Source organism: Rhamphochromis sp. 'chilingali' (genome assembly GCF_963969265.1).
Source record: "Rhamphochromis sp. 'chilingali' genome assembly, chromosome: 8".
NCBI lineage: Eukaryota > Metazoa > Chordata > Actinopteri > Cichliformes > Cichlidae > Rhamphochromis > Rhamphochromis sp. 'chilingali'.
In genome coordinates, this window is record NC_137935.1 from 29,281,411 (window position 1) to 29,297,394 (window position 15,984).

A 15,984-nucleotide genomic window follows, 5' to 3' on the forward strand; every position below is an offset into this window, starting at 1 on the left:
ACATAAACAATCATTTGCAATCATTAACCAACCTCTTTCTGCTTCCAAGGGTGCTAATCATGCTGAATCAGCTAGCCAACCTCCTCCATGCACATCTCTTAGCCAGTCTTTCCACACCACAAACAAATGACATGCATACACAATAAAAATGAATTCAACCACATTGAGTAAACTTTCAAAGTTATAGCATGTGACAGATAAATAAAACACATAGTTTTGCATGAGTACCCTCAAAAACAAACGCTTTTACTCACTCTGAAGCAACATGTTTGCGTCGCCTCACCGAGAACAGAACAGGAAGTCTGACACAATAAAAGAGGAAGTGCTAAGGTACTCTTCAAAATAAAAGTGCAAAGTAAAGTGGCTTTGCCAGCATTTACAGTAATAAAAGCCGAGGGAGGTCAACAGTGATCACTGACTGTTTTAGGAGCTTTTTGAGATCAAATAGAAGAAAATACATAACATTAAACGTGTTAACAACACAAAAGCCATATTAAACGCAGACTACTTTAGACCCGGAAGTAGGATTCGTCACATCATCACTGAACAACCGGATTGCCGCCCCTCCCCCCTCTTCCCAGCGCAAAGCACAAGGGTCGCATGCGGAGGGAAGTGGAAATAAGTGCCATAGAGAGGGTGAGAGAAGGAAGCGCGTACGCTAAATTGGATACGATACAGAGAAGATTAGCATGGCCCCTGCGCAAGGATGACACGCAAATTCGAGAAGGAAGAAAAAAAACAGGACTCCCGATAAGGAGTCGGCTCGCGTCGTTCACTTCAAAGAATCGGCTCTTATAGCCGTTTCGTTCGCGACCGACACATCACTACGCCACTGGGTGCTCTCGTACAAGAAAATCGAGCATACCCGGTGGCAGTCTTGTTTCAGTTAGGTCAGTGTTGTTAGCGAAAACATTACGTGTTTTAACACCATTCTTCACGTATTTAGAGGAGGGGGCTGCAGTAAAACTGTACCGGAAACATCAGTACATTCTTTGAGGTAAGTCTGTCCGTTATTACAGCAGCTGGACTGACAGGAAAACCTGAAAGCTTATCGCTGTCATGTGGGTGCTGTCACACAGAATCATGCACGGTTTATGTGTGTCTACAGTCATGCAGTGGAGAAAGTCCACAGGGTTATACAACAGACGGCATGTTTAATGTGAAAGTGAAAGTCACGGTCAGAGGGACGCTTGGCTGGTTATAATAATAAACAAGACTGCAACAAAACCCGAGGCCTGTACAAAAAACTCTGATTAATGCGTCAGCGAGCTGTTCCCGATAGTGACTCTCCTTTTAGCTGCTTACATCACCAAAGCAACTTGTACTCAAAACATAAATCGGTCAGGAGCAATTTGTGTTACGAGTTTCGGTTAAAAATCGACCAGAAGCGCCATGTTTACAGTGATTCCTTTATTTGATGAAGGTTTTTTTTTTAGGCACAGAGCCTAAAAAAGAAAGTAGTTAACGGAGAACGTTTATTCCCACGGTCGACATACCCGTTCTCTCTGACTGCGGCTATATGTTTTGAATGTTCCGTATTTGTAAAGTGTAAAAGTTTCAGTATTAAGTGTTCTTGTTTTACAGGTAAGATAATGGATTGCTGTGGTCTGCTAACTCTTCAGAAGGAACCAGGTACTGATGGAAAAGAAGTTAATTAAAACAACTTCAAATGTAGATTTTGTTGTTGTTGTAATGGCACATAATAATACCCTGATGTATGGTTTGTATTTATTCTAATATTATTTTTCTATCAGTTCCTCTGAAGAGCATTGAGGTGGAGCTGGAGGTGAGGGACCATGTGGCTACAGTGGTCTCCACTCTGAACTATGAGAACAAGGAGGACAAACCATTAGAGGCTGTTTTTGTCTTCCCTCTGCCTGGAGATGCTGCTGTCTGTCATTTCAGCGCTCAGATTGGACAGACGCAGATTGTAGCTGAGGTGAAGGAGAAACAGAAGGTGAGCTGGACAGTAAATATAACCTGATTATAAGTGAGCTTCAAAATAAACACAGTGAATGTCACTGACATTTGTCACCTGTGCTTCAGGCTCGTGAGGAGTATGATGATGCTCTGAGCTCCGGTCAGCAGGCCTTCCTATTGGAGGAGAGTGATGAGAGTCCAGATATATTCTCTCTGCGTGTGGGCAGTCTGCCTCCAGCAGAGAGCGCCTCCATCAGGTTGGAGTACGTCACTGAGCTGGCTGTGCAGGCTGATGATGGTCTGAGGTTCTGTCTGCCTGGTGTGCTCAACCCTCGATACCAACCTCAGGGTAGGACAACTTCAGAATACTTGGACCAGAAATGCTTAAACTATATCAGTGAAAGTCTTGAACCACCTTCCAACCTTCACACCACTGACAGAACACAAAAAAAACCATCTTCCAACTTTGCCAGTTACTGTAAGGTGTGAACACAGAACCAGATATGAAACTGTTGCCACATACAGGAAAACACATACAGTGCGAAAAATCTGGAAGATAATTAGGTCAAGTTTCAACTTGATTTTCTGCAAGAAAAAGGATTCACTTCTCATCACATTGTGATTACCAAATATAAAAAGCTGTGAAAAAGAAATGTTCCAGTCCAGTGAAAAGCTTTAGTGCATCCTCAGAGAAATTACAAAAAGCCCAAAAGCTGTATCTCAGATTCTACAGGCCTCAGCTAGCATATCAAATGTTAGATTTCGAGGTATTAGAATAAGACTGAACAAGTGTGGCTTATTTTTTAGGGGTTGCAGGAGAAAACTTCTTTTCTCAAAAAGACATTGGCAGCATGTTTTCAAAGTTGCACCTGAACCAATCACAAGACTTCTTGAAAGATGACAAACAAACCCAAAACTGGAGATATTTGACTGATTGACCATCACAGTCAGAGAAAACCAAACCAATCAGCACAAACACCTCATAAAACCTTGTTGGAACTGGTGTGTTTAGTTTTGACAGGACTGCATTTGTCAGATTATAATTTTTTTTGGAAGTAGGTTGATGCAGTGTGCAAACACAGACTCTCCCTCTCGTCATGATTTTATATCAGTAAATGGTTTTAACTGAGTGTGTTTATATGGAGTTTCCCTTATTTTTTCCAAAAGTTAGATAGTAAACAGGTTTATATACTTAACACTATTTAATTCTCGCTGACATGAAATTTTATATCACCCTAACAGATTTTTTGTTTTTTCTGAAGAAGGAATAGGCAAAAAATGATGTTTGTGTTTTGTTACCGATATGGTTCATTATTCCATCCGTAGGTCATAAAAGTCAAGTTATTCCTTTTCTGTCACTTTTTCATTGTTTTGAATTAAAACAGCTGTAAAGTAGTTTTGTTTATATTGAGCAAAATGCTTTCCTCATTTTATCTGTACTACCATGTGAACCAGAGTCTTTACAGCCTAAATTATTTGATTGTATTATACCTCATTAATTACAGCATATTTTACCTGATGCTGTGTGCAGGTAGTGAAGGTGCAGGTGTCCAGGTGACTTCTGTTCCAGCCTCTCTGGTGCCCTACAGTCTGTCTTTTTCTGCCCGAGTGTCCTCTCCTCGTCCAATCTCTAAAGTAGAGTCCAACTGCTCCCTGGACCCTCTGCAGTACCTCAACACTGATCAAACCCAGGCCACGGTAGGTAGAGTGCTGATGTGTCTGCTGCGTGTGGTTGTTACTTGTTACTGATGAATAAATATGAATGTGTTTGTGGTGTGCAGGTCAAGCTGGCTGCAGGACACAAGTTTGACAGAGATGTTGAACTGCTGATTTATTACAAAGACGCCCACCAGCCCACTGCTGTGGTGGAGGCAGGACAGGCCTCTGCTGAGCCGGGTGAGTGAAAAATAAGTGAAGTCATTAGTTTGCAAATAAAAATTGTCCTTCTTCAATCTAAAAGTTAATTGTGTTGGAGCTATTACAAAATGTAAACTTGACATTTTTCTGTCCTTTTCATGTGTTTCAGGCTCTCTGATGGGTGATCCAGTGGTGATGGTGAGTCTGTACCCTGAGTTCCCCCAGTCTGTGATGTCTTCAACGGCTTCATGTGGAGAGTTTGTGTTCTTAATGGATCGATCTGGAAGTATGGACTGTGCTACGAATAACACTGAGCAGCAGGAAACTCGGATCAGCAGTGCCAAGGTATTTATGATGTGGTGTTAGTGTTACAAAATATTTCCTTAAATTGTTCCTCTCACACAGTGGCCTCACCATCTTTTCTCTCTTCCCTGAAGGACACTCTGCTGCTCCTGTTGAAGAGCTTACCAATGGGCTGCTATTTCAACATTTACAGTTTTGGGTCCAGTTATGAACACATCTTCCCGTGAGTTATATTCATATGATCTCAGTGATATCACTTTTCTGTCACTTTTTACTGTAAATGTGTCATGCGTTGTAGTAGGACTCAGGCGCAGAGCAGAGTTCAGTGGAAACAACGTTTATTTAAGTCACCAGGTGCAGATATATACAGTGAGGTGATAGTGGGGGTCCTGGGTCCAAAAGGGAAGTCCGGGAAGGGAATCACATACACGCTAGCTCCTCTTCTTTACAAAGGTTCAAACAACGGGTTGGTCACAGGTCCGGGGAAACTGTGCACAGGAGAGAGTGGGGTTACGCAGAGATCACAGCAAGTTCACAGAGCTTAAAGATACAAGGCTGAGGTTCACTGACTTGTCTAGCACAATCATCCAGCGATGAGGCTGTCTGCGTCCTGGCCTTAAGAGTCCAACCCATAATTAGAGCCTGACGAGAAGCAGGTTTGTGTGCCAAGGGCGGGAGCCTGCAGTGAGCTCCTCCCTGACGGGAAGGAGAGAGGAGAATGTAAACAAAAACACATGTGGCCTTGTGGAGCCTGCCGGGCAGACATGGGGACCATGACAAAATGTGTGATAAGATATCTTCCCTGCTGTTAGTCAACATGTTGCCTTTGGATGATTCTGCAAAACTCCAGGTTATGTTTGATCTCACTTGTGTGTTTGTCATGGCAGTAAGAGTGTAGAGTATGGTGAGAAGACCATGGAGGAGGCTCTGAAGAAAGTTGAGCAGATGGAGGCTGATCTTGGAGGAACAGAAATCCTGGAGTCGCTCAAACATATTTACAGCCAGCCCTGCATTCCCACTCAGCCTAGACAGGTAACACACACACACACACACACACACACACACACACACACACACACACACACACACACACACACACACACACACACCTTGATGTCATCCTTTTGTCCTTCCTTTTTTCTCATTCATTACTCCAACATGTAAGTTGACCATGAATCAAGCCCTGTATCAGTCGTAACATATCTCATATAATCTGCTAATTATACATGAGTTGATCTGTTGAGTGGTTCCTACTGTTCCTCTCACTCTTGCTTAAAGCTTCTTCTTTTCTTTTTTTTACTGGTTAAAACAGTTTACTGACCGCATACTTGATTACATATCAAAGAGTTGTGTTTCAGCTCGTGTAGATGAAAAACTGTGTGTAAACTCTCCTCTCCAGCTGTTTGTCTTTACTGATGGAGAGGTGGGGAACACCAAAGAAGTGATCGATCTGGTGAAGAAGAATTCAGGCTCCCACAGGTAAAACAAGAAAAAGATGATGACATGTGCCGTGTACCATGCCTGTGTGTTTTAAAAACAGCTGTTGTGTTGCAGGTGTTTCTCTTTTGGGATTGGGGAAGGGGCCAGCTCTGCTCTCATCAATGGGATGGCCAAGGAAGGAGGAGGTCACGCTCAGTTCATCACAGGGACTGACAGGATGCAACCAAAAGTAAGACAATGACTCATAACAATTACAGTAAAAAAAAAAATTGTGTTTTTAGTTTGTTTTATTTGTTTTTAGTTTGGATGGAAGATATGATTTTGGTTTTTATACTCATCAGGTGATGCAGTCGCTGCGATTTGCTCTGCAGCCAGCTGTGGAAGATGTTTCTGTTACATGGGATTTACCAAAGGGATCAACTGTCACCGTCCTCTCTCCACCAATCACAACCATTTTCCAGGGTAAAAGGTCACTGATTTATGCACAGCTTACTGGACAGGTAGGAACAGCATCTTCTCACAGTGAACAATCTCTGTGTTTATGCTTGTCATGTTTTGAAATAAAATGAAATTGGTTTAACACTGTAATTCTGTGTCAGAGCTCAGAGGCAGCAGAGGGCTGTGTGATGGTGAAGTACAGCCTGGCAGGTCATCCCTCTGAGAACCAGCTGCACTTCAGTCTCAGACCTGCAGAGGACACTGGGTAAATGAGCTGTTAATCCACTGGTACAATTACATATTTACTTTACAAAAGCTTACTTTTTATGTCTGTATGATCTAAAAAATATTGGTCATTGTGACCATGTCACCATACCAATATTTTCTCTTGTCTGTAGCTTAATAGTCCACAGGTTAGCTGCTCGGACTCTTATTTGCTTGCTAGAGATGGAAGCAGAAAACAATGAGGAAAAAGAAGAAGTAAAAAAGAAGGTGGTGCAGCTGAGTGTCCAATCAGGAGTGAGCAGTTCTTTCACTGCTTTCATTGCTGTCAATAAAGACAACAACAAGGAGATTCAAGGACCTCTTCTGCACCGAGATATTCCAAGTATAATGAGCAATCCTAGGGCTGCTCGATTATGGCAAAAATGATAATCGCGATTATTTTCACTGAAATTGAGATCTCGATTATTTGACGATATTTATTTAACAATAACAATGTATTGAATAATGACTTTAAAGATTGTCAAAAAATAATATAAAATAGTGTGCAAATACTGATAACAGTGCAAATGTTTGCAATATAAAAAATAAATGAAAAATGTAAACATCTATGTTTAGTGAACTTTGCAGTGTTGCTCTGTGGTGCAGCTACGACACCATAGCAAAGTTTACACACTGTGTCTACTTGATCCACGTCTGACTCCGCGAACCCATAATGTTTCAACACCACTGAAGTTTTCTTTACCTCTCTTTTCAACCAACGGCAGTCACTCTCCTCTCCAAATAACTTCTGCTTAGCTTTCCGAGCTTCCCTCGGGTCCTCTTAATTGTTGTGACGCGTGTTCGAAATGCAGAGAGGTGCGCTCGATTTGCCACACGGAGCAGCGCGAGAGTAAAGCACGAGGGAGGGGCTAATAATCGGCTCAGTCATTTTTAATGATCGTTGAAAGCCCAGATCGTAATCGTGATTAAAATTCGATTAATTGAGCAGCCCTAAGCAATCCTATCTACTTCATATTGTTATGGGGGCATTCTTATCTTATCTTATCTTATCTTATCTTATCTTATCTTATCTTATCTTATCTTATTAGTGGCTGGTCTAATGGGATTTGCTGCTACCACTTGCTGTCTAACAGCTAATATTTCCAGTTTTTCACCTGGTGAGTACAAGGTTTGTTACCTTTGCAAACACAGTGTGAGTACTTCTACAATCACAGGTGTGTGTTTGTGTTTGTGTGTGTGTGAAAAAGAATAATTAGTTATAAGAACAAATTGGAGACTATTAAATACATATGACTCAAACCACTTCAATGCACTTTTTTAAATACCTTTTGTATACAATAATACAAACAAAATGAGAGAACTTCGACAATCATACGACCCCTATGAGCAAGCGCTTTGGCGACTGGGAGGAAAAACTCCCTTTTAAAAGTAAAAGTACACACACACGCGCACACACACGCTGACACACAAAATATATAAAGAATTCACCTATTGCCCCTGCGGAGAGTCTGTCCTTCAAGCTCACATCCTCTTCCAGAGGCCTGGGAGCTTGAAAGTAACGTATTTTTCAGACCATTAGGCGAACTGGATTATAAGATGCATTAAGCACTGAAGTTTGGTCCGTTTTCAGCGTCCTGTCATTTGACTGCATTTGTCCCTAACCCTCACTTTAACTTTTATCAAGTAGACAAAAGTTAGTGTTCCTCCTCCAGCTTCACTGTGTTTATGTTATGCTAACATAGCTGTGTCGCTAGCAATCACTTAGCACATCATTATATACCAGCTAGCCCAACTTCAGTAACCGTACAAAAGTTATTGCTGTTTAGTTTTCTGTCTTCATTTATGTTGGAACTGATAGCAAAGCTTTACGTTTAAATTTTTTCAGAAAGTTCATGAATTCTGTTTTCATGGATGCCTGGGTGTTAAACTTAATTGTTACACCTGGAAAAGCAGCAACGCTGATCATTTTATTAAGAATGAAAGCGTTCAGGCAGTTTTTAGCTCTCAGTGATGCTGCAGTCTTCGTTTGACTTTGGGACCTGAAGCGGACAGAGTTTTGGACCCAGATTACTCCGCGAGGCTCCTGACTACAGTAGCCGTAATGCTCCGACAATCCATCAAGCAGTGCGGCTTTGTAGGTTACCAATGTCGCACGAAGACATTTTTGACTGATTTTTGAGCCGTGTACAATCAGTTCAAGGTCGGTAAGCACAACCAGAATTCATACATAAGGCACACTGCCGATTTTTGAGAGAAATTAAAAGATTTTAAGTGCGCGTTAGATTGCGGAAAATACGGTAAAGTTCACTGGATGAAGCGTTTTCAGTGGGAGTAATGTTTGATCACTCATCCAAGTGACTTCTTCAGTCTAGGGTGGGTTTTTGTTTTCTGGTAGTTAGTTTTGGGATTGCTGACACAGACCGAGTTAGTCTGAGTTATATAACGTCAGATGATTTGCTCATGCTGACAAATTCTCGTCAGACAAGTAAAATGAGATCCCACATCAGTTAAGCTTCTACTAAATTTTGCATGCAATGAAAGAAAAATGTTTACTTGTGTTTTCATTGGGAGTAGAATTATAAGTGTGTGTGCTCACTGTTGCATTTCCTTTGAAAAAGCAGGTTTACGGTACTATTGTGCAATGGATGACTCTGAAGGTATTTGTTTTGACTTCTTTGCTTTAAATGGACACACTTGAATATGTACTGATTCTTTTCCAAGTGTAATTTTGATTTTTCTACTATTAATTTTAAATTTCAAAATTTTAAAATACAGAGGTTTACATTTTGTTAAGTGTTGAGCATGCTACTACATTCAGTGTGCAATGAGGGGAAAAATGTATTAATTTTGATTACAACTTCAAGTGTGTGTGCTCAGTGTTGAATTTCCTTTGAAAAAGCAGATTGTGAGGTGGATTATGGAAACCTTCCAGAATTCGAAGACGAGTGCTATTACGGAGGTATCTGTTTTGACTTCTTTGTTTTAGATAGACACGTTTATCTTTAGTTGGACAGCAAAAGTCATCTAGACCTTAATATCTTTAAGACATTCCTGTAGTTTAATTCGTTTTAATTCGTTTTGTATCATCTGGTTTCATGGGTTGAGAGTCATCTGCAAAGCAATGCAAAAGAGTTCAGTGTTTTCTAATAATACTGCCTAAACAGGTGTAACATAAGAAGTATTGGTCCTAGTACAGAACCTGGTGAAATTCATAAAATACCTTTTGTATACAGTAATACAAAAAAGAGAGAAATCCAACAATCATATGACCCCCCTATGAGCAAGCGCTTTGGTGACTGTGGGAAGGAAAAACTCCCTCCTGGCTGCGACAGGTTGGGATGAGGGTAGGAAGACAGGACAAAGACACACTGTGGAAGAGAGCCAGAGAGGAAGAATAATGCAGAGAGGTGTATAAACACATAGGGAGTGAAGAAGGTGACTGAAGAAGAATTACTCAATGCATCATGGGAATCTCCCGGCAGTCTAGACATAATGCAGCATAAATAAGGAAGGAATTAGGGTCACCTGATCCAGCCCTAACTATATGCTTTATCAAGAATAATAGGGCTGGGTATCGTCACTGATTTCTAGAATCGATTCAATTCCGATTCACAAGGTCCCGAATCGATACGATCCACGATTTGATTCGATTCGATTCAATTCGATTTGAATCTGGGAAATTTTGACAGTCAGAAATATTATAATTCAGATCAGTAGATTTACATATTTTTGTATCTATAAAAAGGAAGCTGACACACGCAAGACTTTATCAAAGGTGTGAGCGTCACAGCAGATGCCTTTGTGTCAAAGTAGCTGAACATAAAACACAGAAAAACATGAAGGTGATTTTCCTGGCCTGGGATTTTATGAAAATATTCTGCAGTACATCAAAAACAAAAGAAAACCATTAATCAACATATAAACGTTACCTCTGACGTTACAGCAGTTTTATTAGAGACACGGCTAAGCGTTTTGCATTTTGCACAATTTTAGAAAGTTTAAATTTGTTCAGTATTGAACGGCAGAAATTAGGTTTTCTCTTCAGAAGTATGTAAAAGGAAAAAAAACCAGCGACCCAGTGCGCTGTAAACAACAGTAGACTTGTGCGTAACAAGCAAGCGAATGATGCAGAAAACAGATTTTTAGACGGGAAACTGTTCTTGAAGAGAGAGAGAGAGAGCTGTGCATGAAGTGTGGTGGAAGCAAAACAGCAAAAGTCAGAGGAAATTCATGACGATGTTTTTGTGAAGCTTAGTTTGGATCTTCTTTTGCTGCTGGTTCGGTCAATATTGTTTGGAGAGAGATAAAACTAACAGCTTTAGAATCAGCACAGAAAGGGCGTAAACAGGCGGAGCCGCCGAAACATCAGAATCAGCGAGCTGTCGGCTTTCAGCACGGACCATGTCCGTGCCGTCAGGTGAGAAAGGCGACATCTCACTGATTCTGATCCGCGGGTCCGCGCTGTGTGTTTACGTCTTTGTGCAGAATCCGTGTTCCTGCTCTCATTTACTGTCTTAGCTGTTTGGTGGTTGTTGAAATTTTGAGGTTTCACCAGAGATTCTGGCATTTCGGGCAAAATAAATTTATATTAAAAAATCGATTCAGGATTTTAATGAATCGATTTCACGTTATCCAAGCCAGAATCAATTTTAATCGATAAATCGATTATAAAAACCCACCCCTAGTTTTTAACATAGTCTTAAAAGTACAGAGGGTGTCTGTCACCCAAATCCAAACTGGGAGCTGGTTCCACAGGAGTTAAACACAAGAACAGCTCAGTCAGAGAGCGGCTGATACGATACTATAAAGTCTTTAATATAAGGTGGAGCTCGATTATTCAACACCTTGTATGTGAGGAAAAAAAGATTGCAACATGTGGATGCTAACCGAATCAATGGAACTATTTTCTTAATTAACTAAACTCTTTTTCTAAAATATTGCTCTGTTAATTCCCCCCAATTAAGATGATTTTATTAACTAAATAGAAGGAGAGTGATCAGCATAAAAAACTTTATGAATGTACTTGTATTTAAATTTCCCCTTTAGCACTGCCGGATGAAGAATTTCCACCTGCTAAGAAGCCACCCAGAGACCCTTTGCTACAGTTAGTCTCCCTCCAGAAGGCGTCTGGCTGCTGGCTGCTTGATCCAGCTCTGGCTGCTGCACTGGGAAAGACCAACGAGGAGGTGGAAAAGTCAAAGCCTGAAAAGGTGGGCTATTAAATAAATAATAACACAGTAATAGTGGGTGTTTGTAACGTATTCATTAAAATGATTTCAAAATTGAATTTTCAAAATTACACACTCATGTTAACGAACATCTGCATGCTGCCTCACTTAATTTAATATTTAACTACATGACTTCTGATTCTATACGCTAGGCCAGCAGTGAAGTGTGGGCCACCATTCTGGCTCTGATCTGGCTTCATGGTTTCAAGATGGATGCAAAGGACGAGTGGGAGCTTCTGGCTGCAAAGGCTGTGTCATGGCTCAGTGCGCAAAAAGGTAGTAAACACAAAAATAAGCATTCAGTTTGTGATGGCTATACTGAGTTGCTACAGTCGTTAAGATTAATGCTAACTGGTTATTTTGTTTTGTGTGTTCCTTTTTTTTCCAGCACTGTCTGTGACAGAGTGTGTGGAAGCCGGAAATATATTGTTGGGCTGCAGTGTGCAAAAAACTGCCCTTGGCCTCTGAGTTTTTTATAAACTAACAACTTCTTTATGATTCATACACAGAAGCAGATTTACTTCATACTTCATCCACATTAATCTTTGCATCGTCCAACTTTATTATCTAATGTGCCTTATTTTATGCTGCATGTGTCCAAAGTCAGCTTTGTAAGAGTACCAGAGATTATTGCTTTTCTATTCTAACTTTAATGTTGCTGTTTGCTTGAAAGCATCAAATATTAAACAAATAACAACACACATGAGTTTGGACCCATCATTCCTTCTAATGAGTCACCATGAAAAAAATAAATAATTTAATTTTAAAATATTTAAAAAGACCAACACACCTGGCCAGTTCTGTCTTTCAACACATTTTTTAATCATGGTTGAGGAAAATATGCAGCTTAAATTCAAAGTCATAGTGAAGCAAAATTCTTCCTTATTCCAATGCATATCTTTCACTTTTTAATTCATGTCATGTAAGTAAACAGCTGGACATAATTTCCACTAACAAATGAGACCTCATCATCAGCCATGTCTCACAGCGAGTGAAATCAAGGCCAGCAGAGGGACTGCATAGCTAGATTTGTTCTGCAGTCATGAGCCATCCATCACATACTCTTAATACAACCACAAACAAGCTATAACTTGTTCATCTGAGTAATGGCGGCTACAACAAAGCTATTTTCAAACCTCCATGTTTTACATTTTGAAACCAGGAACCTTTGCCCAGAAGGTAGAAACTGAAACTCACTATGCAACAGGTGTGAGCCATCAAGACAAATTAAACCAGCAAACTGCTGTAACGGTCTGGTGTACAGGGATGCTCTGCTCAGCTGTGGATCAGCCTGCTCAACCACTTAACAATTTGATCGAGTGAGTTTCTGTTTTTTACATTTAAGTATCCAACCAATGACCTTAAATAAAGATCAAACGGATTCAATGAAAGCGCACTAAAATAAACTCATCATGGTTGTATCAATGTGGAAATGAGATCAGAACATGGTTTCTTAACGGAGGGCTGCAGGCCTGGACTGGGACAAAAAAATCAGCCCTGATATTTTAGGTCCAGGCGTTACCATGTTCAGTCCAAAGTGAAAAAAACAAAAAACAGATGTGACACGTGTAATGTGATCATCAGAGAATATGATTTTTATAAAACATTTATTATTACTTTATAAAGTTTTTCTTACACTGTGCTTAGCTCCTTGATGAATGTGTAATCACATGTCTTTGATAAATAAAATATTTAATCTTGGATTTGTGTAATTTGTGGCTATTGAATAAAAGTTAGTCATGTATCCACTGATAAAAACAGATGGCTGAAAGAAATGTTTGATGTAAAAAGGAAACACAGTGTTGTGCTGTTGAACTGTGAGTTTCTAAATTACCAATGTTTAAATGCCGAGAGGAGACTAGCAGCCCTGAGTCTGCATGTAAAACATTAAACTCCATAGCAGTGATACCTGTTCTTACACAGGTATGCCTATTCTTTCTTATGGGACTTTACTGTCCCAATGAAACAAGAAGATCTTGTTTTAAAGTACATTTTTTGCCATCCCGTAATCTCAAGAATGTTTATGTTAGATTCTGTTTTTAATCAGGTTGTGATCTTAGAGTCAATCTCATAGCACTCGGCCTGTGCTTCAAGGATTCTGATAGTTAATATGACTCCGGGGTTTTGACTCATTTAAGTCGGTGTTTTGCTGGGAGGAGAGAAGAGAGGCATGTAAGACTGCAAGTCTGCTTCTTGATCCCAACTCTGGATAGTCATGTTTTTAATATGTGTTTAATAAATTGTATTTAGAAATAAATTTCTAGAAATGAGAGCGGCTCCATCTAAGGAATGTTGTCTCTCCTAACAAGACCGGGTTTCCTCTGGAAAGTTTCCCAATTATCTATGAAGCCCACATCGTTTTTTGGACACCACTCAGACAGCCAGCAAGGAGAACATGCGGCTAAATATGTCACTCCTGGTCTGACTGGGGAGGGGACCGGTGAAAACTACAGACTCCAATATTGTTTCCAAAGTTACACACCGATTCAATATTCATTTTGGTGACCTCCAATTGACGTAACTGGGTATCATTACTGCCGATGTGAATTATAATTGTACTGAATTTATGTCTCGATCCTGGGTCTTATGACCCAGTGTTTTGAGTTTAGTTTATTTGGATGTTTATATAATTAAGCTCATGAGTTTTTCTAGTTCTTTGTTATTAGATTCCCCTTGTGTCTTCCAACCCCTGTTAAGTCTCCCTTGCCCTTCAGTGTTTCTAGTTTTGCTTCCCTTTCCGTCCAACCTGATTACTTCCAGCTGCGCTCTCCTTCTGTCTCTCATTCCCTCGTTATCCCTCAGTGTATTTAAGCCCTGTGTTTCTCTTTGTCAGTGTCGTAGTCCCCCTCACGGCTGTGTTTCCTTGTGTGTCAGTTTATCCATGTCCCAGTTTAATTTAGTTTAGTTTACCATGCCATTCTGCAATAAAGCAGCTTTTTGAATTTAATTTTGTTGTCGTGAGTTTTGCGTTTGGGTCCTTCTCCTGCCTGTACACAGCTGAAACATGACAATTTACGTTTACCCTTAGCCAGCAGTTTTAAATTTTCCTCAATGTCACCTTCTCCGGCCCCTGGAAGATAATTGACCATGGTTGCTGGTGTCTCTAACTTCTAATGTCTCAGAACAGAATCGCCAATTAAAGAAGTATAAAAGTTACGTTTCCTCAGTTAGAATACACAATTTAATCAATTGGTAATGGAGTAATGCTTAGTTAAAAAGCTGAGTTAAATAAATGTGTGGTGAATAATTGTTTAAATTATGTATCTTCAGTTGCTGCAACTCTGTTATTAGTACATTCAAATGATGATGAATTACCATCACCAACTGGTAGAATATGGAGATGAAGCTCATCAGCTATTATTTGAAATAAAAACTCACAAAGTTTTGATTTTAAACAGAAAAAAAGAATCACTGCTTAACCTTCAATGTTTTTAGGTTTTTACTTCCCATCTCTGCTGATATCAGATATCTGATGTCCACAAAATAATAATATAAAAAGAACATCTGACATCAAGTCAGTATCTGATTGGTGCTCTTATAAAAACCTTTCCCTAAATATTAAAAAACCAAAAGTAGTCATTGCTTTCAGGCGACAGAGAGGGGCGCTCAGGCCACTGGAATCTGGAGGTGAGGAGGATGAGGGGGTGCTTGCTTTATATTTCTGGGAGTTGCCATCAATGAGGTCCTTAAATGGACAACGAATGGTGCTCCTATTATAAAACAGGCACAACAGGGACTTTATTTCCTCAGAATACTGAAGAAGCCCCACCTGTCTGCAAATCTATTAGAGCATTTCTACTCTCAATATAAAGCATCCTGCTCAGCAGCAGACAGCGAATCTCTCTAGAGGGTGATAAAAACTGCTCAGGACTTCACTGGCCAGCCTCTGCCGCCTCTGGAGGACATCCACTGGTCTCTTCCCTCTGCCCCCCTCTAGGCAAACGGCACAGGTTACTGAATTCACCCACTGTACCGACTTCCACAGTCGCTAGAGGCCGGGGATGAAGCCTGCCTATTTGCCTGACGCGCTGTCAACTTTACGCAATAATGCGAGAGGTGGAATTGTTTGTTTGTTTATTAAAGTGCTTTGAGAGTTTACAGAGTAATGTCATCGGCTCCTGATTCAGACTCTTACAACGTCACAGGCTCTAATGTAACAAGGCGAAACATGTTGTGCAGCGGTCAACAAAAAGTACGGCTACCCAGCCCTCCTCTCTGTCAAAATCAAAACCCGTGAATGACAGACTGACAACGCCCATTTATGTCACCGCTAGCACCCACGTGACTCCCATAACAACCAAACAAATAAAAACCCAGTGATCATCAAAATTACAGGCTGTAATCAGCTGATCTGTTGCTCTTTGTGGATGCACACAACTGAATTCAACAAGATGTAAGCAGATATTTCATAAGCTGTCCTAACTGTTTTTCATCTCTATACACTGACAGTACACTGTTTATGGTGTCTTTAGATTAGACAATATACAGTTGGAATTCAAGGAATGAACGTCAGCATCATCAGCTTAATGTCATGGTCGGACGGTCCTGCTTGTGTGTGTGTCTCCCTCTCCTC

General features: G+C 40.4%; 1 protein-coding gene across 1 annotated transcript; it reads left to right on the forward strand.

The window, feature by feature from the left end:
* The first annotated feature begins 831 nt into the window (after positions 1–831).
* On the forward strand, positions 832–12,838 carry LOC308401804 (von Willebrand factor A domain-containing protein 5A-like). The gene is made up of 20 exons (XM_080890236.1): positions 832–997; positions 1,585–1,632; positions 1,755–1,957; positions 2,047–2,269; positions 3,452–3,618; positions 3,702–3,816; positions 3,947–4,122; positions 4,215–4,303; positions 4,968–5,112; positions 5,480–5,559; positions 5,635–5,749; positions 5,862–6,020; positions 6,120–6,223; positions 6,357–6,565; positions 7,272–7,340; positions 8,802–8,840; positions 9,083–9,142; positions 11,230–11,393; positions 11,564–11,687; positions 11,800–12,838. Exons 2-20 carry the CDS (start codon positions 1,593–1,595, stop codon positions 11,877–11,879), a joined length of 2,361 nt encoding a protein of 786 aa, XP_080746362.1. The 5' UTR covers positions 832–997; positions 1,585–1,592; the 3' UTR covers positions 11,880–12,838.
* Positions 12,839–15,984: the final 3,146 nt, after the last annotated feature.